Genomic DNA, 24,307 nt, shown 5'->3' with positions numbered 1-24,307 from the left:
TCTACCCTAATTAGTATAAATACTCACTGGTATTGGTACTGGTCACTGGTGGTGGTGGTTCATTTGCCCTTTAAATTAGTCACCAGAACATTTTTAAGTTTGTGACCGCTTCTTTTAGCGTAAATTCAACTGTAGTTTGTCCAGAGGCGAAAATCATCCTTTATACAGGTAGTTGGAATTTTTCAAGGTGTCCGAAAGTTTAAGAGCTCTTTGTAGGTTGACTGCTATACTTATTGGCCACTACATAATAATTGGCCACTCTTAACAATATGACTTCCATTGGCTTGTTTCTTTCTGATATGTTAGGAGTGGCCAATTACTATGTAATGGCCAATAAATAGCAGTCACCCTACCATTCGCACATCTTAAAAATTCTTACTATACAAAACATACCCATTTTTCTGTTCTTAATCTGTAGATTCTCTAGCTTACTGTGCGGGAGCGTTCTTAGGGAAGGAGAACCTCGGCAACGAGATCCCGAACTTGGTCTCGAGACCGGTGAGGACTGGTATCGCGACCTGGTATCCTCCGATGTGGTGTGGCTTCTTCACGGTTTCCTCGATGGGAGTGGATACGGTTAGCTCGGAGCCCGTTGGTCGGCTGGAAAATAATTATGAATTTAATAATTAAAAAAAAAACCGGCCAAGTGCGAGTCGGACTCGCGTTTCTAAGGTTCCGTACATAAGTCCGACTCACGCTTGACTGCACATTTCTAATAGGTTTTCCTGTCATCTATAGGTAAAGAACTATTTTGTGTATTTTTTTGAAAATTTTAGACCCAGTAGTTTCGGAGATAAAGGGGGGGGGATGGTCATTTTTTGGCTATTTTCTTAAATAACTTCGACCCGTTCGTATTTTAAAATTATAAAATAACCTGTCCATCTTTCGGTCACTAATTTACATATGTGTACCAAATTTCAACTTAATTGGCCCAGTAGTTTCCGAGAAAATAGGCTGTGACAGACGGACAGACAGACAGACGCACGACTGATCCGTTCCGTTCCGTTTTTTCCTTTTGAGGTACGGAACCCTAAAAACAATCGAATATACATGTATATCACCAGATCCATTGACGATAATGATATCAAGTATGTTTAATTTGGTTGTAACTAGAAAGTCAAATAACTTTTAACGCGTTGGTTACCAAATATAATAAGCCACAGTTGTCAATCTTCTAAAATAAAATGTAGACGAGAAAGAAATAATAGCTAAGCAAGTGCTTTTAGAAATATTTTGCAACTACTATTTTACAGAAGTATTCAGCTACATAATATATGTACATCTCTTCTCTTCTAAGTCGGTCCCTCACTGCTCACTGCTGAGGATCGTGACTCCACATACGATTTTTTCTTATAGGTAGCTCTCCACTTCTATGTATATACGAGTATGTACATAAAACAAGAAATAGGTAATACATATTATATTCATATTTTCAAAATGAGAAGCTACTTACGATCCTCCGAAGTCCACGTAGAACAGACGCTGTAGTATTTCATACGTCACGAGCGTCACACCGAACTGTGGCGATGACCGGAACACACGAGCTGAAAACAAGTTAAAATAGTTTCATTTAAAGGATGACTCACGTTAGACCGGTCCTTATCCGGAGCTTCCGGGGCTTACTTTTCTATGACATGACAGGCGATCATGTAATGCTTTCCATAGAAAACGATGCCCCGGAAGCTCCGGCCCGGTCTAACGCGAGTCATCCTTAAGGCGCCATTTGAGTTGTAAGAATGCAATCGTCCTTGCCATCGCGGTTGAATACAGCAACATTACTGGTTGACACGCTTTTCAATAAAAGAGCAACAGATCCAAGTTCTAAATGACCAAGTTAAGTTGTTAGGGGAACTTATGCTCGAACTGTGATCCTATAAATTTCTGATGATTCATTACGTGGGCCATACTGAAAGTTTCTGGATTCTGATATATGAGACGACTTATTTTTTCTAAGTGGCCAGTCCAGGAATTTTCAGTGTGCCCTGAGTATAAGTATAAATAAAGCCTCGTGAAAGTCAGCTGCCACTCCGTCGGCCGTCCCGTCCGTGCCACGACTTGCAGCCTCGTTTTGATGACGTCAGCGGGTGTGACAAGCTCCGCTTCAAAGATCACTTTACCGTTAGACCAACTTACCGACAGATCCTTTCCAAAAAGCCCTCCATCCTTCCTCATCAGCCCTCCATCATTGTGGCATCCAACACTCCCGTATAAGTAGTATGTCCCGTCCTGGCGACGACTTGCAGCCTCGTCTTGATGACGTCGGCGGGTATGACAAGCTCCGATTTAGATATCACTTTATCACTAGACTACTCACCAACTGATCCCTTCCAGAAAGCCCTAAGCCCTTCCTCAGCATATATCTTCCTTGTGGCATCCTACGTGGTCTGTCCCGTCCTGGCCACGACCTGCAGCTGTGTTTTGATGACGTCGGCAAGGGTGGCGACCTCCGCATTAGAGATAACTTTATCACTAAACTACTCACCAACTGATCCCTTCCAGAAAGCCCTGAATCCTTCCTCAGCATATATCTTCCTTGTGGCATCCTGGCAACCAGCACACCAGTATAAGTAGTCTGTCCCGTTCTCGCGACGACCTGCAGCCGTGTCTTGATGACGTCGGCGGGGGTGACGCCCTCCGCATTAGAAATCACTTTACCGCTAGACTACTCACCAACTGATCCCTTCCAGAAAGCCCTAAATCCTTCCTCAGCATATATCTTCCTTGTTGCATCCAGCACACCAGTATAAGTAGTCTGCCCCGTTCTCGCGACGACTTGAAGCCGTGTCTTGATGACGTCGGCGGGGGTGACGAGGGAGGCGGCGGGCACGCCGGCGATGGCGCCGGCCGCGAGGAGGGTGAGGGGGTGGTTGTAGCCGTTCTCATCGGCGAATTTCGCCTGGAAAATGGGATAGTTTTATGCTCTGTATCTTTAGGTATTTAAATAAAAGTAAACAAAATCTACCCTCAAATGGCTCCTTAAGCCAGTTGAGGGTAGATGAAAACATTACATGATCAAATAATATAGGTTAAAGTCAGGTCGTTCAGTGACAGATCCAGGCGGTTTTGTATTTGGTTGGTTAATCTACCCGAAAATATACAAATTATTTGTTTACTTTTATTTAAATACCTTAAGATACAGACTAGCGATAACTTTATTAATTATTCAAGGTTCAGCGAGATATTTACTAGAGATATCGACAGATTCCATTTTCGGCAATGATTTAGAGAACCGTTAAGATTAAATACATGTAGAACTTTTCTACTGAGATACCATCGAAGTTTTTAGATCCTCTTTGGCCCACAAAAAAACACATCGGCACTCACAATCGGCTAACACGTGACTGAAGTTATACGCGTCAATTAATAGGACAGTGCTTCCAACAATATGATTAGCTATAAACCACAGATTAAAAATAAAGTGTATCTGTAACTACTTTGAGTTATTTCGCTTTTTCTGAACTGTGAAAGCTATGTAGAAAAGGCAAAGTTGTAAATTTTTACGGTACCTTAACATGAGCATAGGAAGGGAAGTATATCGCGCTGAAAGGCATATCTCTGAGTAGGCAAGCCCTAGCGCCTTTATATAGACCAAATAGACCCAGTTTATTGACCCAGGCCCGGACTTTCTATCCAATTTATAACATACCTTTACTTTTATAAAATAAGAATTAATAAAGAAACATACCTTAACATGAGCATAAGAAGGGAAGTATATCGCGCTGAAAGGCATATCTCTGAGTAGGCAAGCCCTAGCGCCTTTATATAGACCAAATAGGCCCAGTTCTTTGACCACGGCCCAGGCACGAACTTTCTGTCCGCCCGCGATCTCGCCGGCCACTTGAAGACGGATCTTCACGATTTCGAGTGGATTTGTGAATACTACTTGGGAACCGCCAGCCTGGAAGAGATAATTATTTATTATTTTATATTCAGCTGCACTATTAAATAAAAAAATAAAGGAAAAATCAAAGAAATCCCCGTCTCAGGCGAAGTTATTACTCGTTGGACTAAGTAAGCATTCCCCGACTTTTATACTTACACAAGCACCAGCAAAGATTTCAGCGTAAATGCTAAGATTTCCATTCTTGTCCATTAACTTATCACGAACCAAGTCGTTTACCTGAAACATATACAATATTTATGTAGAAAATTATATTTAGTACAATATTTAAGATGGCTTAATGGCCTTCTCAGGCGCCACAACGATTAGTTGGGACACAAGTCCTCTATAAAGGTCGAATATGCCCTCATGCCGAATGACCTTCTTGAAGCACATTATAAAAACTCACCGTCAGCTTAATGGCCTTCTCAGGCGCCACACCGATTAGTTGGGGCACGAGACCTCTATAAATCCTCTATATATAAGGTCAAATTGAAGTAATATTTATTTGTGATTTTTGTTCTGATCTCAATTTAGTTTAACCAATATTAGTTAAGTTTACGTGCTGACGCGATCGCTTGGACAGGTCTCCACGGAAGACCAGCGTCAAGATACCTGAAAGGTAAATTGTCACCAAGCTGAGGGGAGACCTATTCAGTGACGTTTATGTTTTTACTTATAAAAGTGTTGTATTAGTTTTAAGCAATACTGTAAGCGTCCTGAATATAGTACATTATTGTCGAGGCTCGGAAGTAGCTACTTGCAGGCTGAGGATTCGTTTTAAACGGACGACCTTGGGAGTCCGTTTAATTGAATCCGAAGCCAGCAAGTAGCCTTCCAGCCGAGTCATATATAGTGCTTTTCTCAAAAATGGTGCAAGAAATATAAATATAATAGGAATATTTTACAAAAGCAACGTTCTTACGTATATATTTTCACAGAAAAAAGTAGAAATTGAAAAAATTAGCTTTGCCGCCTTTTTATTTTTTTAATAAAAAAATAGAAGTGTATTTTTCTGCCGAAAATACGTCAACCTATTTGAGACAGCTAAATAGTCGCGGTACTAATTATCTGTTTGGCTGTTTAATGAGCCTGTGCCTTCATTTGATATGGCCATTTCAACTTTTAAAAAGTTTGGAACTCGACAAATAATGGAATTTGTATGCAACATTGCAGTCCCAAAATCGAGGCTGCAATGTTTTTAACTTTTTAATTTTTGACTGACCATAAACTACGCGCTTCGCGACCTATTTTTTAAACGGCAAAGTCGACTTTGCCGTCCATTTTTGAGAAAAAAATATTTTCTTTCTTCTTTCTAAAGACCGAATATGCCCTCATGCCGAATATCCTTCCTGAAGCACATTATATATAACTCACCGTCAGCTTAATGGCCTTCTCAGGAGCCACACCAATGAGTTGGGGCACGAGTCCTCTATAAAGGCCGAATATGCCCTCATGCCGAATGACCTTCTTGAAGCAGTCAAAGGAATTGCGGTAGGCCACTTCACCGATGAAGGAGCCGGTACGTTGGTTCTGCATGCGAGTTTTTACTAAGTCGATGGGGTATACGGCTGAAGCACCCACCGCTAGAAAGAAAAGGTTAAATTCCATTAAACGTCTACATTTTTATCTCGACATGTTTAACGATTCGCTGACGAAGCGAACCGCTGGGGAACCCTGGGTTCTCGCAATGTCTATTTTTTAACCGCAAAATGACATAAGTAAAACCCGGTTTGGAAACCGAACTTTTTACGGCAACCATTGATTCTTCAAATGCTGGTAAAAGCGGAATCAATCAGAGGGTTAAGACATTATCATAAAATTAATATTCTTATAGTCTTCTAAAGTCCTCTTATTTAAAAGACATTTCCATCAATAATCAAAGGACCCCGGACCTAAAGTATGGAAAATGTGGTTTCAGTTAAATATCTTGAGATTTTGATATGTTATAGATTTCAAAGTCCTGAACAAAAGTCTCTAGGGGTGCTACCACTGTTTCCGAGTCCCTTTCAGACTTTCGACTGATTTTGTACTACATAACAAAGTATTGCTTAGTACTTTTAATACAGTAAAATTATACATTTTGCGTTTGCGTCAAATCCGGTAGTTCTGATTTTTTGCAGACTTGTTTATGATGTTGGCCCAATGAATAATCCAAGTTTGTGACCTCGAGCGCCGAACGCAACTTTATCAAAAATCGAATAAACCGCATTTTTTTTAGATTTGGGCGATTATAACCCTAAAGTAATAGTTTTTGATAGTAACTTCCTAGGGCGTTTTTAAAGTAGACAAAATTTTCTACAATAAGACACTAGAATTGTCTCTGTACATCTAATATTTTCCGAGATAAAGCCTTTCAAAATGTATAATTTTTTCGAACTTGTATTCGTAGGCTAAGTAAGTGCAGTGAGTATACACTTTTGTCTCAGGCGATGCCGGTTGGCACAATTGTTTCTAAGGTCAATCAAAGCTGATTTGGCCCGGTAACCACAAGATCGTACCCCCCCCCCCCCCCCCCCCCCCAAACAGGGTTGATAAAGTTGCGTTCGGCGCTCGAAGTCACAAACTTGTATTATTCATTGGGCCAACATCATAAACAAGTCTGCAAAAAATCAGAACTACCGGATTTGACGCAAAAGAGCCAGGTTACAAAATTCGACAAAGTTACTGGATTATTTAACAAGATTCAATTTCTAACTATTTATTTAAACAATTGAAATTAGATTGAACGTTAATTTCCATCTTGTGTTCTAATTGGAATTACAGCGCTATTCGGCCACAAGATCAAACGTACCACTGTCAACTCTTTACATATAAAAAAACCCTATTTCAGAGGATAAGAGAAGAAGTTATTCCACTTACCGCCGGCGATAGAACCCAGCGTGAAACGGTAGGTCTGTTCCAACACTTGGATGAAGAAACTTCTGTCTGCGGGGCTCTGTAACAAGCAGACATGCATATAAACCCAGCTCTCACGTATAGTTACGAATAATAGTTATAAATAAATGAAAATTTTATACGGTATGAATAAGATGTTGTGATATTGAGGAACAAATGGCATATTGATAGGTAAACATATGTATTTAACAATGTTTTTGTCGAGTCACAAGCAAATTATTTATTCGTATAAGGTGTTCGAGCTCAATGGAACTGTCTTATTTTATTGGTAGGTGATAATGAATATTTAACAATGATTTCTTTATGTTACAAGCATATTTACCGTGTATGAAAAATGAAAAACAGTGTGTTAAACGGTAGCCATATTTTTATTAACTCAGAGAGGCACTTGAATTCTTCACACCGCTCAAGGTTCGCTAAAATCCCTCGCTACACTCAGGATTACAAGGAATCTTTTAAAAAGCTCTGGATTCAAAACGCCTCCCTCTATTGGTAAAAATAAAAACGGTTGTGTTATGATGTAACATGTTTTAAAATTTACAAAGGTGTCTGAACATGTACGTAATCAAGCTTACAAAAACTCTGAAACTAGCTTAATGTACTTAATTAAGATATAGTTAAATTGAAAGGAAGAAAGAGTGAGATTTTAACTAAAGCTAATTCATGCATAACATCACTTATTCTTGATGTGCTGAAAAATAAAAAAGGGGAAATTTTAACAAATTTTTATTATACAGGGTGATTCAGGAGACGTGAGCAGGACTAATCCTGCACACTCAGTAACTGATAATTGATCGATCACCGTCGTATTTAGGGGAAACAACCACACTTTTTCCTATTTTTTAACTTTTTGGTGAGGGGAAATTTAATCCTCTACAATCATGGTCACCCTACAAGACCTAATTAATAAGCATAAAACCTCTTTTATTTTTGATTACGAATAAAATAAACTGTCAAACTTGAGTGAGATACGAGTTTTCAAAAGTAACCAGACCGCGATGACAGTGGTGACATTCAATTTGACACAGAATATCGGTAGTTTAGTATTCTAATTTTAGGGTGACCACGCATGTCGTAAATAAATTAATAACTTTTTTTTTCAACGTGACTAGAAAATTAACGTTAACCTCACTAATACTGATACGAAAGTGTTGCTTATAATCTACGAAATGCGCAGTACTAGTCCTGCTCACGTCTCCTGAATCACCCTGTATATAGGTCATGTAGTGTATTAATTAGCTTAAGACAGTGCGAAAACTAATTATTACCTATAATTTAGCATTTAATTTTGTAAAGCCAAAGAACACAGTCCAAATTTCCCTTTAGATAAACCTCAGAGATAGAAAGAGAAAGAATGTTCCTACTAATTAACTTCGACGGTTCGTCATACTGAAACTTCACCGCTCTTTAGCCCATGCCTTTTGAACGCCTCGTCTACCGTCTACTTAAACGCCATGTCGGTCAAAGGGTTAACCAACTTTCTCACAAACCGTCTCAGTTAAGCAGTAAACCTGTAGTTCTACAGAACTCTATAAATCTTTCAAGTGTTTCTTGACTCAAGTAATTAGTACTATGAGTAGGACAGTGGGCTTTAGGACACAGGTCTGTAAAACTACCCAAAGGTACATTAACCAATTTTCCCACAAACCGTCTCAGTTAAGCAGTAAACCTGTAGTTCTACAGAACTCTATAAATCTTTCAAGTGTTTCTTGACTCAAGTAATTAGTACTATGAGTAGGACAGTGGGCTTTAGGACACAGGTCTGTAAAACTACCCAAAGGTACATTAACCAATTTTCCCACAAACCGTCTCAGTTAAGCAGTAAACCTGTAGTTCTACAGAACTATAAATCTTTCAAGTGTTTCTTGACTCAAGTAATTAGTACTATGAGTAGGACAGTGGGCTTTAGGACACAGGTCTGTAAAACTACCCAAAGGTACATTAACCAATTTTCCCACAAACCGTCTCAGTTAAGCAGTAAACCTGTAGTTCTACAGAACTATAAATCTTTCAAGTGTTTCTTGACTCAAGTAATTAGTACTATGAGTAGGACAGTGGGTTATAGGACACAGTTCTGTAAAACTACCCAAAGGTATATTAACCAACTTTCCCACAAACCGTCTCAGTTAAGCTGTAAAGCTATAGTTCTACAGAACTGACACTCCATATATCTTTAAACAATTTCTTAACTCAAATAAGTACTATGAGTAGGACAGTGGGCTTACTATGAGTAGTACAGTGGGCTTACTATGAGTAGGACAGTGGGCTTACTATGAGTAGGACAGTGGGCTTACTATGAGTAGGACAGTGGGCTTACTATGAGTAGGACAGTGGGCTTACTATGAGTAGGACAGTGGGCTTACTATGAGTAGGACAGTGGGCTTACTATGAGTAGGACAGTGGGCTTACTATGAGTAGGACAGTGGGCTTTAGGGGGGCACAGTTCTGTAAAACTACTCGGAAGTACAAAAGAAACATCGTAGCTTCAACAACCTGACTTACCAGCATTCTGTCCACAAGATCTATATATCTAGGTCTCATCATAGTTACCTCCTCCTTTGTACGCGATTAAAAAACAGCTAGAGTTAGTGATGTTCCCAAATCCCAACCTTATAACTATACACATAAGGTCTCATCAAGAAATCATGTTTTTTTATGCTATAGGAGGCAAACCAGCAGACGAATCGCTTGATGGTAAGCAATTACCGTAGCCCATGGAGACCTGCAATACCAGAGAAGTTGCAAATGCGTTGCCGGTGCTCTTTTTTGAATGTTTGAAGGTTGTGATCAAATTTTGCCTTTTTTGATCCCCCTTGGTAATATTTGGGTTGGATCAACTTTTTTTGTTGTTATTATATCCGCCAGCCATTGGGCATTAATTATAGGGCGTTTGTTAGATTGACCCATTTGGTGATTTTTATTAGTAAAATAATTTTCCTTCATTTTTCATTTCGCGCCATGAACGAAAAATTACACATGATATTTTTACCCCTACCCCATAGTATCACATGATTTCTGGATGAACCCTAAGGCCTATATTCCACTACACATACATTGGTCCGTTGCTGCGTTAGAGGAGGATAGCTTGTTGCGAGAGAGAGATACTTACGGACACGGCTTTTATTTCGGCGACTCGTCGGGTCACTTGTTTGAAGTATTGCTCGGGGGTTATCGAGTTTAGATCGTTGTACACGATTCGTCTGGAAAAGAAACATTTTGGTTAGTTGTGTATAGAATTACTATTTTATCACACTTGCTCAGAAAGCATGGTATTCCCCACAGGCGAAGTTATAGGCCATCTCATTCCCTAGCCTTCTAAGGCCCAACCATAGACAAAACATCCTCCAGACTGAGCATAGTCGCGCTACCCCCTCTGCCACGCATACGGTAATTTTACTCCATGTTCGAGTCGAAAGTGTCTTTGTGTGACGTCCGTGTCTTTGAACGGACCAATCACGGCACGGGACTTTGCTCACCTCGTCCCGCGCACCCCCGCATTTTTGGCATCATCGGTTGCATGAAATAATTGGTCTAAACTCGGTCTAGAGGATTCCTAGTCTATGGCCCAACCATACAAAAGAAAAATCCAAAATTTGCCATTGAAATCTGAACCTATAGTGTAGGGAATAAGAGTTGATTTTGCGTTATTGGAAAATTTAACGAAACAAAGCAAAAGTGACTCTGTTCCAATTGAATAGGATTTAAATTTCATCGAACTGAAGAGGTACTATAGGTAGGACCTTGGGCCTTAGGAGGCTAGGGAATAGTGGTTTTTTTTCTGATTATATCAAATAGATAAGTGACGGCTAAAGTAGTCAAATATATCGTAACACAGCTTTGTGACCGCAGAAATAAGGATGTGCACCGATTTATTTGACAACTTTGGTCGTCACGATCCGTTTTATGTTGACTGTACGAACCAAGAAAGTTATAACTCATTTAGATGAGAACTGGCCTCATTAAAATTAGTTAGGGCAGGGCTGCGGAACTCCTCCCTTCGGGCAAACTCGGCTCTGTTCGGCTCAGCATTGCTCCGAGCAATTATTAGGGTTGACACAACTTGACGACTGACTGGCTTGAACTTGACTTGCGTGCACGACCACAGATAAGATAATTAAATTTTGACAACCCGAAATAGCCGAAAGGGATAGTGCCATATATTAGAAAGGGACAGCATGATTCGACCTTGAACCGCTGTCAAACTTCGATTATGTAGGAAGTTTCCTTTCTGCACGGTAGTACTATTATTTATTCTGTGGTCCGGGTTAATAACGATGTTTTACACTGAAAAGTGACTGGTTTGCAACTTTAGTTCCGAATTTTGGGAATGCCATGAATGTCTAATTGACCGAGTGCGTGAAAAGCGTCTCCATTTCAGCTTGGGCTAAAATGCTCTCGTGTGTCATTATGTCCAGCTGTACTTATATGGCGCATTTCTCAACCGATTCTCGTGAATTTTAAATATATGTGTTTACTGCTTTTATCTAAAAGGGATCCACATTATATTAATTTAAACATGTTTTTGTAATGTACGTATCTATTTTACGAGTATGTAATGTGGACATATCAGACATCGTAAATTTTATAGCATTTTTGGTGCAGTGGAGTGGTGTTAACGGAATTGGTATAGATAATTCCAACTGAAATGGTAAGTTAAGGTTAATATTAACGTAATTAACGCTAATTAATCATTAGGGTTGAAATTGTTTATACCACATCCGTTAACACCACCGCTGCACCGAAAATGCTATAAAAGTTACGATGTCTGTTTATTATTATATTACGTTTAACTAACCCATTGGTATGGTTGATGGTGTCACACAGGAAGAACAATATGTCGACCTCTAAAGGAGTGATTTGACTCATCATCTGAGCGGAGTGGAGGAACTCTTCCTTGGTCACCTGTAAGTTAAGAACAGAAACTAATTAGAACTTTCTTTTGCATTAGGAAAGGTAGGTATGTACAGAGTACCCCACCCCACAACATTGGGTTAAAGCGAAAAAAAAAAACATTTTGTATGGGCCCTAAAAAAACCCTAAAAATAATTCTTGGAAGTTTTATTTTACCGTTCTGTCGCCATGCATGATTAATGTATCCATACAAAATTGCAGCTTTCTAGCACTAACGATCACGGAGCAAAGCATCGGACAGACAGATATGGCGAAACTATAAAGGTTTCTAGGTGACTACACGATCGAAAAATACGGGAATCTACCATGGGACACCATATAGATACCTATACCGTATACACACCTCTTGTGTGCGATGGCCGTTGGTAGCATTCAGATACACACGTTTGATAAGTTCCATATTGTTGAGCAGAGAATTGAACGCCATGTAGTAGGGGAAGCTGATTTTTCTTGAGCCTTGGGGGAAGCCGGTCGCCTGTAATAGAAAATAAGTTTTATTGACTGAAATATGGAAAAAAAACCGGACAAGTGCCAGTCGGACTCGCCCCTTTGGGTACGGAACCCTAAAAAAGATGTCATTACGAAAGAAAAGTGATCAAGGCCTAAGTGCCCAGGGCAGGAATTGAACCTGCGTCTTAAGCATTCGCGGCTTATGCCATAACCCCTTAAATTAAAAACCGCCTTGCTGCATCAATGTCATATTTATTTACAACAAAGAATCTGTAAATACTTATCAAAAACTGTTTGTAGTTTTACCTTATGGTGTACGGTTTGTGCTAGTGCTGCACTCTGGCGGCAGAACATTACAGTAATACTCCCCATTAAGTAATAAAGAAGCTACTTACATTAATAACTTTATTTTTAATCTCCTTCGTCAGCAGATGACTCTTAACGGACAGCATGATATCCTTAAAGTCCCCCGCACTGATAAACCCGCTTCCATCCTTGTCGCACTTCTTGAAAGCCTCCACTCCGTACTCCTCATGGAAGTCGTGAAGGAACTGGCTGAACTCCGGGTATGTGACCAGGCGTTTCTTGTCCTTGCCGAAGTAGAGGCGGACGAAGGTGCTCTCCATGTTGAATGGGAGCTTCTTGTTCAGGACCGTCTTTTGCATGACTTCCGCGAACTCGTCTGGAAATCAAAATGATGGGTAAGACAGGTTAAAGGACACTGGGAGAGGATCGTGCGGCCAAGAGAGATTATCTGGGGCGACCAACTGGGAGATGTCCGGTCGGAAGCAACATGTGTGACCTTGGCTTCCGACCGATCCGACCGCACAGGACAGGAACGCATGACGAAATCTAGTGTCGGAGGCCAAGATCCACTTCGGATCGGTGAGCCAGCGCAGCAAGTAAGTGACACAAGCCAACCTTGTACTTACTAAGTGCTCAGAAATACGACCTAAATACTGATAGTAGCTGTATTCTAAAGATTGTATAACGGTACGGCAGAATACATGCCGCTGAATTAGGCCTGTAATTTTGTACGAAATATGAAGTCGTGCCCCGAATAACTGCGTCCGAAACGTGATCATAGGACTCATCATCATCATCACCATCATCATATCAGCCAGAGGACGTCCACTGCTGGACATAAGCCTCCCCCAAAGAGTGCCACAATGACCGGTCTTGCGCCACCCGCATCCAGGGGACTCCCGCGACCTTTACCAGGTCGTCAGTCCACCTTGTGGGGGGTCTACCCACGCTGCGCCTTCCACTACGTGGTATAGGACTCATAGGAGTCTATTATTGTCAGGAACTACACTGTAAATGTTAGCTTGAAAAAAAAACAAATTAATATGTGATTACAGCAATTAATTTTGGATTCATTCTCATTTTCCAAATTCCAAATTGCAAACTTATAAATTTCGAATTGTTTTACGAGTTCTTCTGTATAATTTAAAATTATTTTAAAATTGGTTTTAATGGATACATTTAAATCTTATTTTAGTTCATAATAATGTGTGTTCTTGTGGACCACTAATGAATGTCAAAAAGAAGTACCTACCTAAGGCGACACGTAGTGCAACCCTATGAGGTACAGAACATTACGGCCCAAAGAATCTGGAACTTTCTGGATGCAACGGGCATTAGTAATGAACTTTAAAGGGCTGTCACAATAGATCAATGCTGGTCGATGCGACACTCAAAGGCCCACAACACCCCAATAATAATAATAATGTGTAGAAATCTTGAAAGTTGAAACACATTTTAGTACAATCCAAAGAATCCAAGTATAAGCGTCATCACGTCATCATCACTACAGAACACAAACTCAGTTTTCCAATAACAGCGACATCAACCCAATACAAGAACCACCCGGCCTAGATGAGCCACGTAAGATCTGGGTTACACTCAACAGAATAAGGTCCGACGTCAGCTGCTGTAACCACAGCCTCCACAAATGGGGCTACAAGCCCTCACCAAACTGTGACTGTGGCGCGCCAGACCAAACAACTGCGCACATAGTGAAAGAATGCCCCAGGAGACGTTTTCCGGGAAGCATGAAAGATCTGCATGCAATAACTACGGATGCCAGGGATTGGCTGTCAAACCTAGATATTAAGCTATAGATACACAGACACATAATGATAACCTTTGTAAATTCGTTTTTTTTTTATTTTTTCAATAAAGCCATACGATAATAATAATCACGTCATCAGTTACATAACCATGACGTGTACTTGTTTATAAAGACATTGGTTCAAAAGAACTACAATTCAACCCCATTATATTAGCTGTTCAATTTCAAAAGGTCACATAAATATAGGAAAATCTCTGTACATAATGTTAACTAATATTATAAGCAGTAAGTACGTGACTGCGTGAAATTGGTTTACAATAACTACAATCAAAATGGCTTAGATATAAGACGCGAGGCTATGGTAATAAAGGGACATTATAATAATTTTATTAGCCTTATAATGTGTACGTATTCCACCAGAATTCTGCTTTTAAAAGTAGGTTTATTTAATTTTCGGTCCGATGAGATTCATGGCTTGGCATGCAAATTTTACAGTGGCAAACCGAAACTCTTCATTAGGTAGTTGTTTTATTAGCATATGAACTAATTCCGCAAGATTGAACATGAGGATTTTTATCGAAAACTTTATGCGATGTATTATGAATCTTTGTTATTTGAAATAAATGATTATTGAAATTGAAATTGATGTCTTATATAGTAATGAAATAATCTCAAGTATGATTAATTACTATTTGTTTTAAAATTTTACCGCGCTTTCACATCTTTCTAACGCAAAAAAAGTTGAGTTTTATTAAATGGTAATCGAACAAGATGGGAGGATGAACTCAAACTCACAGCAGGCCCGAAATGGAGAAGAGTGGCCCACGACAGACCCCAATGGAAAGAGCTGGAGGAGGCCTTTGCCAAGCGGCACACTGAGCCAAGAGACATACTCTAACTCAGAATAAAAGAGCTTAATAGTTAATAGATAGAAATGGTACTTAATCCAGGGGAATGCTCCAAAAGTGGTTTGCTTTTGTGTAGTAGGTTGCACAATCGGCTAAGACTAGTTACTTTCAGAGATATATCTAGATCGCAATGCAGTGCTGTTACAGAAGACTAGGATACCTAACATTAACCTATTAAGGCCAATCGCGTAGCTAGGGACGCTAAAGTATGAATTGCAAAATAATTGTATGCTCTATGTGACTTCGAATAAAAATTGTACACAATACTTTTAACGTACAGTTTAATTATTTTGTGTAATGAAACATACTCGTTGTTCGCCAAGTATGATCGCTATTATTTAATTATATAAATTAAAATATCACAGAATTTAATTTCTCACGGAGAAACTGTAGAAAGATTTCAAGTCTGCTGTAAGGTAGAATGGAAGAAAACTCAAAGCCTGGTGCCGTTAGTGTCAAAGATCTGGAAGGTGATTTTCAGCACCTAGAACATCTGGAACAGGACGTCCATCTGTTCCATCTGTTGTTGTTTATAAGAAATAAATGCCTCTAAAATGACAGAAATCTCACCAAAAGCGACAAGTCCGTTGCCGTTAGTATCGAACAGCTGGAAGGCGGTCTTATACAGCGCGTCGGGCACGCAGAGAAGTCCCTCGAAGGCCTGGAACTCCGGGAACGATATGAGCCCGTTCTTGTCCATGTCCACGATGCCGGCGATGAGCTCAACTGAATCTTTGTTGAAGTCATCTGGAACAGTTTGAGAAAGTATTAATTACAACATCTTCACGGCAAAACGCAATTTTTTCAGTGGAGACTTCTTTTCCAAAAAAGTTACATTGGCACTACTCACAATCAACCAGTGTTATGAAGCTGTTTAATCCATATGGAACCTACATTAATAGGTAAAAACACAATTTCACAGCAACAATTTTAACTGTCCATGGGTGGACCTTATTACAAACGGCATAAGGTCCACCAATGGATAGTTAAGAGTGTGGGCGCTATCTTGAGCAAAAAAAAGTTAAAAGCTTGTCACTTTTATTTTGCGTGATAGACAGATACCTTAAGTAGGTAACTAATCTACCTCACATGTTCTAAGAATGTGTCGAAATTGTAACTATGTACCCATATAATTGTTTTAACATTCGATAAAAGATATGGCAAGTTGAGTGTGAGGTGTCACAAAGCATTCAAAAACAAGAATCTCATTTAATAAAATAATCGGAATTTTAAATGAATAACCATTAAAAATCAACTTACTTTCGTCAAACAATCCAAGGAACTTCCTGACAAAATCTTCACTGGTGATGAAGCGTTCTCCATTCTTCTCTACTGTGGCGAACTTCAGAAATATCTCATGAAGGCGGTCTGTGTCGGCCCTTTTTAGGTAACCAGCCCCCTGGAATTGAAAAAAATATTATGACATACCATTAATTATATCTGGGGCGACTAACTGGGAGACGTCCGGTCGGAAGGCCTAAGTACCGATGGATTGATGAGGTCCAGAAAGACCTGTGTGACATCCAAGCAGCTGTTGGCTTAAACGACTCGCATGCAGGACATAATTGTAAAAAAAAAAAAAAAAAAATTGTAAATGACGAAATCTAGTGTCAGAGGCCAAGATCCACTTTGGGTCACTAGGCCAGCGAAGTAGTAGTAGTATTACTACCATTCAGTTATCTAATTTGAGTTTCCTCCTATGGCCCGTCATGGAAGAAATTAATCCGTAATTTGTCAGTGAAATTTGAACCTATACTTAGTGTAGGAAAAGAGTTGATTTTAAAAATAGAATGAAATAAAACAATTGCAACTCTATTCCGATCGAAATCATTTCAATTTAATTTAACTTAATAAGGAATACAGAGGAGACTGTGAGCCTTATAGGGATATTATCAAACACTAGTTATTTAAAATGTCTATGGCATACAAGCATACATACAGCCAATCATTATAGCATCTATAAAGCCCAGAAATGTAAAATTCCTTACAGGAAGAAGAATATTTTAGTTTGATAACTTCAGTATATATAATGGAAACTTATGAATAAATAATGGAATTTTACCTTAAACTTTCTAAAACTCTGTTTTGGATCGAATACCTACACAATAATTTTATCAATACCATTCATTGCCATTATCTAATCTTTCATTCAATTTCACTACAATTCTAGTTTAAACTAGATTTCGGCCATCACATCACTGTGATTGTGATTATAATGAAATGATAGGAACAGATTAAAAGGTACAGTCTAGTACACGAATTTAGCAAGAAACAGTAGAATAAAAAGCTTAACCTTTTTGGAAATAGTAATTTTGGAAGAAAAACAGAACCTCCTTCTTCTATGAAATTGAAGTCGGTTAAAAAAAGACAGAATGATTCTCTCTACAACACACAAGTGAGTCTTGATAAAACTATACCTACCTATCTACCACAGCTGATTTAAAATCTAAATCATAACTTCAGTGGTGGATTTGCCCTAAGGCCAAGTAGGCCCGGGCATATTTGGAGCGGTAAATTGTGACAAAAAATTTGCTGATGATGACAAGAAATAACTCAAAATGTAGTCAATATGATGGGTGCTGAGAAAGGGGCGGCTACAGGGCCTGAGGCCTAGGGCGGCAAAGACTGCAAATCCTCCACTGCTTAACTTTCAAAATCCTAAATACTTCAACTATCTATTACAAGCAATAATTATTAGAAATACATAATTCACCTATAGGTATGAAAACGTCTTGTTAAATGACTTTACATCATCACCCAATCTGTATAGCCAATTATATGTGCCATTCTCAACCACAAGGGTACTTATTGTCGTTTGTCAATAAGGTGCGATTTCCATATAGCTTCAATTTGAAATCAACCTTATCGACAAATGACAATGTACCTTTTGGTTGAAAACATCACAGATTATCACATGACAACAGTCAAACCATGTTATTGAAGAGTTATCAGTCAACCTTGTATTTCTCCATGACTTAATGTCAAATGTTATGGTGAGAACTGTATTATAGCATAACTCCATTATCTTATCATATCACACACATCCTACCTACGCATGACGGAATTTCATATCATGTTTAAGGTTATGTAACAAGTTCCATCTATAAGAACATTATTAGAATGAAACAATTGAAAAGCAAAAAACAGACAAGTAGTTGACCGATAAATTAAATGATTGTTTTATTTATAGCAATGACAAATTAATTAAGAAGTCGTTAACACAAAAATCTGCAGTAGACATTAAGATAAATTATCAATGACAATGGAATAAAACTTTTAATTAACAATCAATAGCACAACACATTTTGAACTCATTCGGTAAGATTTTAAAACTATTTTCCAATACACTTCTTTCACTCAAACACAATCACTAAACAAACAGTTTGAAAGAATTTGAAAAAGGAACTCTATGATATTAAACTTTTTATAACTCATTTAACTTAAAATGGCACAATAAATAAATGATGAACAGTTACCCGACGTGAAGTCATTTTGTTGTGAAGACTCAAATTGAACTGAACTGATAATTATTGGATGTTGTTGACGTAACTGATAAGTAATGTTATCTTGTGTGTATAGAAGCAATAATACACAAGTCAAATACAGCTGTATGTTGGTGCACTCCTAGAGATGCAAACATAAGTTTAGGATTGATTTGTATTCCCAATTTAATACAATTAAAAAAATCGAGTATTCATTAACATCTGTAGCACTGGTGAGTAACAAATTTATTTAAAAAATATGGAAATGTATGTTCTAAATTTAAATATTTAAGGTCACGGCTCTTGTTAAGGTTATGTACAATATTATTATCTAATACTCTAATAGTGTTGTTCCTATCGTAGATATCAGTAGATTGCATAAGTTCATTATCATTAGATTGTTAAGTCTAATGCAGTCGGTAGTTAGGAGTAACATAGAAACATAATGCCGCACAACACAGGTGTGTGAAGATATTAGGTTCAAGGGCGGACGTCCCAAGGGCAAGGATGCCGTATTAGCGCAAAAATTCACAGCAAACACCTCACGCATCGTAGGCGTGACTTAACTGCGGTATTTACTAACATAATGATCTTCACTTATAATAATCTACGAAATGTGTGGAAATGTATTCAAAAACTTACCCACCTCTTGACAGCTGGCCTGAGTTATCAAAGAGTCCAACAACGTTTTAAACATTACAGTGTTTTTTGTCACTATAAGAAATTCGGGCAAAGAAAAAAACTGTAATGTCTAAACCCGAAACTACCAGTTCGTTTGCCCTGATAAGACGTCACGTCACGTTAAAAATACGGCAAATCTATTTTAAGTTATCCACGCACAGTGCTCATGATCGTCTATCGCCCGGCTTTGCTGTAAAACGACTATTTGACGTGACCTTTTGTTTTGTCCGGATAGCTTAGCCGGTTACCAACTTTTTAATTTTACCGGTTATCAGAGATTTCTTGCGGAATTTTGACAAAAATAGGGACGTGCTGCCATGTTATGTTTTCAACTTTTTATCGATATTTTTACGTCGATATGACGTAGTGGACGTGTCCTATTAAAAAATATTATTTTTAAGTCATCAAAACAAATTAAAAATATAAGTTCTATGTACATATAGTGTTATTTGTATTAATTCAGCGGGTAAGAATTAAGATTTTATAAGAAAGTGTTCCCACTGTTTTATTTACTATCCGGCATCGGCATTACAATAAAAATCAAACAATTAGAAATCGTCTTACCATTCTATCTAGAACATTACCTACCTATTATGATCATATTGAATCATATTGTGACAAACTACTGAAATTAACATAGGTACTTACTTAAATAATAATGTATAAAATGTAAGTATAAAATAATGTTGTAATAATAATAGACGAATTGGCATTAACGGTTGCATTAATATAAAAGTTTTCTTTCTATTTTTACTGCCCAGTGGAGACTAAATCAGAACTTCATGTCTTATTTAAAAAAAAACTAATAGGATAACGTGAGTAAACTAATAAGAAGCAATGGAACTATAAAAAAATCTATTAATTATACCTATATTTGTTGCTGTGGAACATATCGATAACGTTTTTCCAATGAGTGATGACCGCATGTTTACAATGTTATATTGCTCCATATTCATAATATTTTCTTTACTACGTATTGTACTTAACACAAACAGTAACGTATTATTTTTAGATTATTTTGACCTTCCCTTTTTTATAGAAAACTCTAAGGAATGTTAACGCCATCTACGTAACAGGGATTGAACTACTTTGAAACTGAAACAAGTGTTTAAATATGACACGAAAACAAAGATGGAGCTGAACACGATTTCAATTTGCTCACCTCCTCATTCATAAAAGATTTAATTCAAGCCTTCATTAGTTAATTTATGTTTCATCCCTTTTTAGGGTTCCGTACCCAAAGGGTAAAACGGACCCTATTACTAAGAATCCGCTGCCCGTCCGTCCGTCCGTCCGTCTGTCACCAGGCTGTATCTCACGAACCGTGATAGCTAGACAGTTGAAATTTTCACAGATGATGTATTTCTGTTGACGCAATAACAACAAATACTAAAAACAGAATAAAATAAAGATTTAAGTGGGGCTCCCATACAACAAACGTGATTTTTGACCGAAGTTAAGCAACGTCGGGCGGGGTCAGTACTTGGATGGGTGACCGTTTTTATAGATACGGAACCCTTCGTGTGCGAGTCCGACTCGCACTTGACCTGTTTTTTTTTACACATACCTAAGTCATAATGACAGATTAAGACAAACGATAATTAACTAATTGGGGCTTGTAGCGCGTTTATGAATAACGCCATTAGTAGTTTTGTAGTTTATATTCCCACCTGATATTTTAATTAGGATAAAAACCCAAGGGCATAAAATATGATATAAAAAGAAAGCAGAGGGCCTACCGCGAACACTGGACTTCGCAAGTTTCGGCCATCTGTCTCTTTTACTCTAACCAAGGCGTAATTAGACAGATACAGTTGCTTGAAAGGGTCTAGCACGCTAAGCGAACAAGAAGTGCCCCCAACGACGATTTGGTCATTCTTTCAGGTGGTATACTGGCAGGTCCTAAGAACACTCTACGCTTAATATCAGTCCTCGATCTTCTTTTGTTTTCGAGTTATTCAGGATAATGTCTCAATGTAAAATAATCAGCGTATCATTGAAAGTGTCATATTTTATAAACTGTTCAAGTTAGATTAACCAAACAAAATTATATTTTGACAACAATAAAATAGACTACAAAATGAATATGTTTAACCTGCATCATGTCCTTATACTGCATTATAAAAAAAAACATTTGTTTTTCTTCTCATTTTTTTATACTTTTCGAGGAGGTACACCTACAAAAAAATATGCATGAGTAGCCACTAATACCCACTACTACATACATATATAAAAATATTTGCATAAATCTTCGTGCGTCATGTCAAAAAAAACATTATCGAACAAGGATCTCGGAAACGGCTCTAACGATTTCGATGAAATTTGCTATATGGGGGTTTTTGGGGGCGATAAATTGAGTTAGCTAGGTCTTAGCTCTGGGAAAACGCGCATTTTTGAGTTTTTTTATATTCCCAGATATTAGGTTTATTACAAGAGATTGTATACTTACCTACATACTAACTTATCTTCACACTGCACTGGTACTTTATTTATATATGCTAGTAACTACTTGTTCGATAATGTTTTTTTTTGACATGACGCACGAAGATTTATGCAAATATTTTTATATGTATATGATAAGAAATATTTTTTTTTCAGTGGGTATTAGTGGCTACTTATGCGTATTTTTTTGTAGGTATAAAAAAATGAGAAGAAAAATAAAATGTTTTTTTTTATAATGAAGTATAAGGACATGATGCAGGCTAAACATATCCATTTTGTAGTCTATTTTATTGTTGTCAAATATATTTTTGTTTGGTTAATTTAAATTGAACAGTTTACAAAATATGATACTTTCAATGATACACTGATTATTTTACATTATCCTGAATAACTCGAAAACAAAAGAAGATCAAGGACTGATATTAAGCATAGAGTGTTCTTAGGACCTGCCAGTACACCACCTGAAAGAATGACCAAATCCGTCGTTGGGGGCACTTCTTGTTCGCTTAGTCTGCTAGACCCTTTACGAAATTCGTTTTTCGTGGTTGTAGCCCAGGTGAATGATGATAAGACGAACGATAGAGAGGCACGGAGGAAAAAAAAACATACTGCGCCGACCCCAAGTCACGGGAAAAGAGCAAACTAATGATGACCCACAGATTATAATTGGTTTCAATTTTCAGGAGCCCAACAAAAGTTTATTATGTAGTCTGTGGTTTCTATTTCTTTGGATTTGTCATTTTATATACCTATTTAGTGATATTTTTTTGTATAACGATTGGAGCGCCATCCGTCATAAGCTCAATCCTTATTATCCAAGCCAAAATGATCACTCTTTTGTCTTAGAGTATGTATCTTATGTTATGAATGAATGAATGAATGATTTATTCACATGAATACATATACAGCGCATGGACTTATATACTATATTCTGCCATTTGGCATGTGAAACTTGGAAAATGTTTATTCAGAACAGAAGGCCCTAGCTATGCTTACACACCACAGATACAACTTGAATATTTACAGTATTTACACATACATTACATAAAATTTCACTAGTATTAAATTAAAACTTAAAGCTAAAGAATTCATCTAGACTATAAAAACAACAATCACACAATAATTTATACCATTTGTTTTTGAAATTGTTATATGTTAGGGCCTTTATCGTCGCTGGAATTTTATTAAATATTCTAATACCCATTATGCAGGCACTTTTCCTTCTGACTAGAAGATTGTGTGATGGCACTGCCATTTGAAACTGTCTAACAGGTCTATTGACAACATTTTTTATAGTAGGAAAGAAATCAGGATTCTGCTTTACAAACAGTGACATTTCATAAATATAAAGGCATTTCATAAATATGTGTACCTAAGACAATGTATGTATCTTATGTGATGTGATGAGACAATGATTAGGTAAGTTCATGTCTTATGTGTAGGTACCAGACGTTTCACATATGTCATACTCACAGTTCACATAATATATTATCAAACCTATGCTTAATGCTTAATGCTAGCACCGGAGCGTCTAGAATAATGTTGCCAGAGTATTATACCAGATGTCGCTTTATTAAGCAGACATTTTGTAATGTCTGAATTACCCTGTTAACGGAATAGATCCAGTACACGTGAATGCGTCGCCTGTCCCAATGCAAAGTCTCTTTTATTCGGAAAATTGATATACCTACTGTTAGATGCTCTTTACTGTCCAATGAGTTGAACATTACGTTTATTTTCGTTCCTAAACACGAAAATAAACGTTTAATGAGCGTTTCTTTTATTTTTTTCCATGTTTATATATTGTGACCTTTTTTTGTCACATAATTTCTACTCAGAATCACGAGCTCTTTCGATCCTAATAGGATAACAAAATGTCCCAGAGTTTTTTCCCTACCTATTGTGTTACCATGTCCCCATATACTTTGTATGGCGGTAACAAAAAGGAAAGTTTAAAAATGTATGGAAATTTTAGGACACTTTTTTTCTCCTATAAGGATGAAAAGGGCTCGCGATCCTGACTAGTGACACAAAAAAGGCAAAAAGGTTACAATATATATATAAAAAGCGGCCAAGTGCGAGTCGGACTCGCCCATGAAGGGTTCCGTAGCAGCAAGTAACATAATAAAATTGCGGTTTACGATTTATGACGTACCTATTAAAAAAAACTACTTACTAGATCTCGTTCAAACTAATTTTCGGTGGAAGTTTGCATGGTAATGTACAACATATATTTTTTTTAGTTTTATCATTCTCTTATTTTAGAAGTTACAGGAGGGGGGCGGGGACACACACACACATTTTACCACTTTGGAAGTGTCTCTCGCGCAAACTATTCAGTTTAGAAAAAAATTATATTAGAAACCTCAATATCATCAATCAATATCATTTTTGAAGACCTATCCATAGATATATAGATACCCCACACGTATGGGTTTGATGAAAAAAAAAATTGAGTTTCAGTTCTAATCTCAGTCTCTTCAGTTCAAGTATGGGGAACCCCCAAAATTTTTTTTTTTTTTCTATTTTTGTGTGAAAATCTTAATGCGGTTCACAGAATACATCTACTTACCAAGTTTCA

The 24,307-nt window shown here is 37.7% G+C and overlaps 2 protein-coding genes across 4 annotated transcripts in view; one reads left to right on the top strand and one right to left on the bottom strand.

Annotated features, from left to right (window-relative positions):
• Nucleotides 1-237: 237 nt before the first annotated feature.
• Nucleotides 238-19,495, bottom strand: LOC134791964 (calcium-binding mitochondrial carrier protein Aralar1). Of its 3 annotated transcripts, none has more exons than XM_063763058.1 (14): nt 19,246-19,495; nt 16,382-16,520; nt 15,692-15,868; nt 12,535-12,821; nt 12,033-12,164; nt 11,574-11,680; nt 9,888-9,978; nt 6,743-6,818; nt 5,258-5,466; nt 4,040-4,120; nt 3,686-3,898; nt 2,671-2,896; nt 1,454-1,544; nt 238-600 (listed from the first exon to the last, which is right to left on the bottom strand). In XM_063763058.1, the coding sequence occupies exons 3-14, from the start codon at nt 15,819-15,821 to the stop codon at nt 429-431; spliced, it is 1,815 nt and encodes a 604-aa protein (XP_063619128.1). In that variant the 5' UTR covers nt 15,822-15,868; nt 16,382-16,520; nt 19,246-19,495; the 3' UTR covers nt 238-428. The 3 variants fall into 3 exon arrangements, with proteins under 3 accessions (XP_063619128.1, XP_063619126.1, XP_063619127.1); XM_063763056.1 differs by having other exon boundaries at nt 19,250-19,495; XM_063763057.1 differs by lacking the exon at nt 19,246-19,495 and adding an exon at nt 18,598-18,691.
• The window catches only part of LOC134791965 (oxamate amidohydrolase proenzyme-like), a 28,734-nt gene continuing 23,161 nt past the window's right edge, over nt 18,735-24,307 (top strand). The window contains exon 1 of the mRNA XM_063763060.1: nt 18,735-18,836. The gene's annotated coding sequence lies outside the window, so the exon portion shown is untranslated. The remainder of the gene's footprint in view (nt 18,837-24,307) is intronic.

This window comes from Cydia splendana, chromosome 7 (genome assembly GCF_910591565.1).
Source record: "Cydia splendana chromosome 7, ilCydSple1.2, whole genome shotgun sequence".
NCBI classification, from domain to species: domain Eukaryota; kingdom Metazoa; phylum Arthropoda; class Insecta; order Lepidoptera; family Tortricidae; genus Cydia; species Cydia splendana.
The sequence above is the reverse complement of the archived record's forward strand: the minus strand, read 5'-3'. Positions and strand labels throughout refer to the sequence as shown.

Bases quoted from the DNA above. Each gene is read 5' to 3' on its own strand.
- LOC134791964 (XM_063763056.1), bottom strand. From the start codon at position 19,300: ATGTTTAAAACGTTGTTGGACTCTTTGATAACTCAGGCCAGCTGTCAA. The intron at 4,121-5,257 runs GTGAGTTATATA...TATATGTTTCAG, and splicing joins AGAAGGCCATTAAGCTGACG to GTAAACGACTTGGTTCGTGA. The intron at 2,897-3,685 runs GTATGTTTCTTT...CCCATTTTCCAG, and splicing joins CTTCTTATGCTCATGTTAAG to GCGAAATTCGCCGATGAGAA.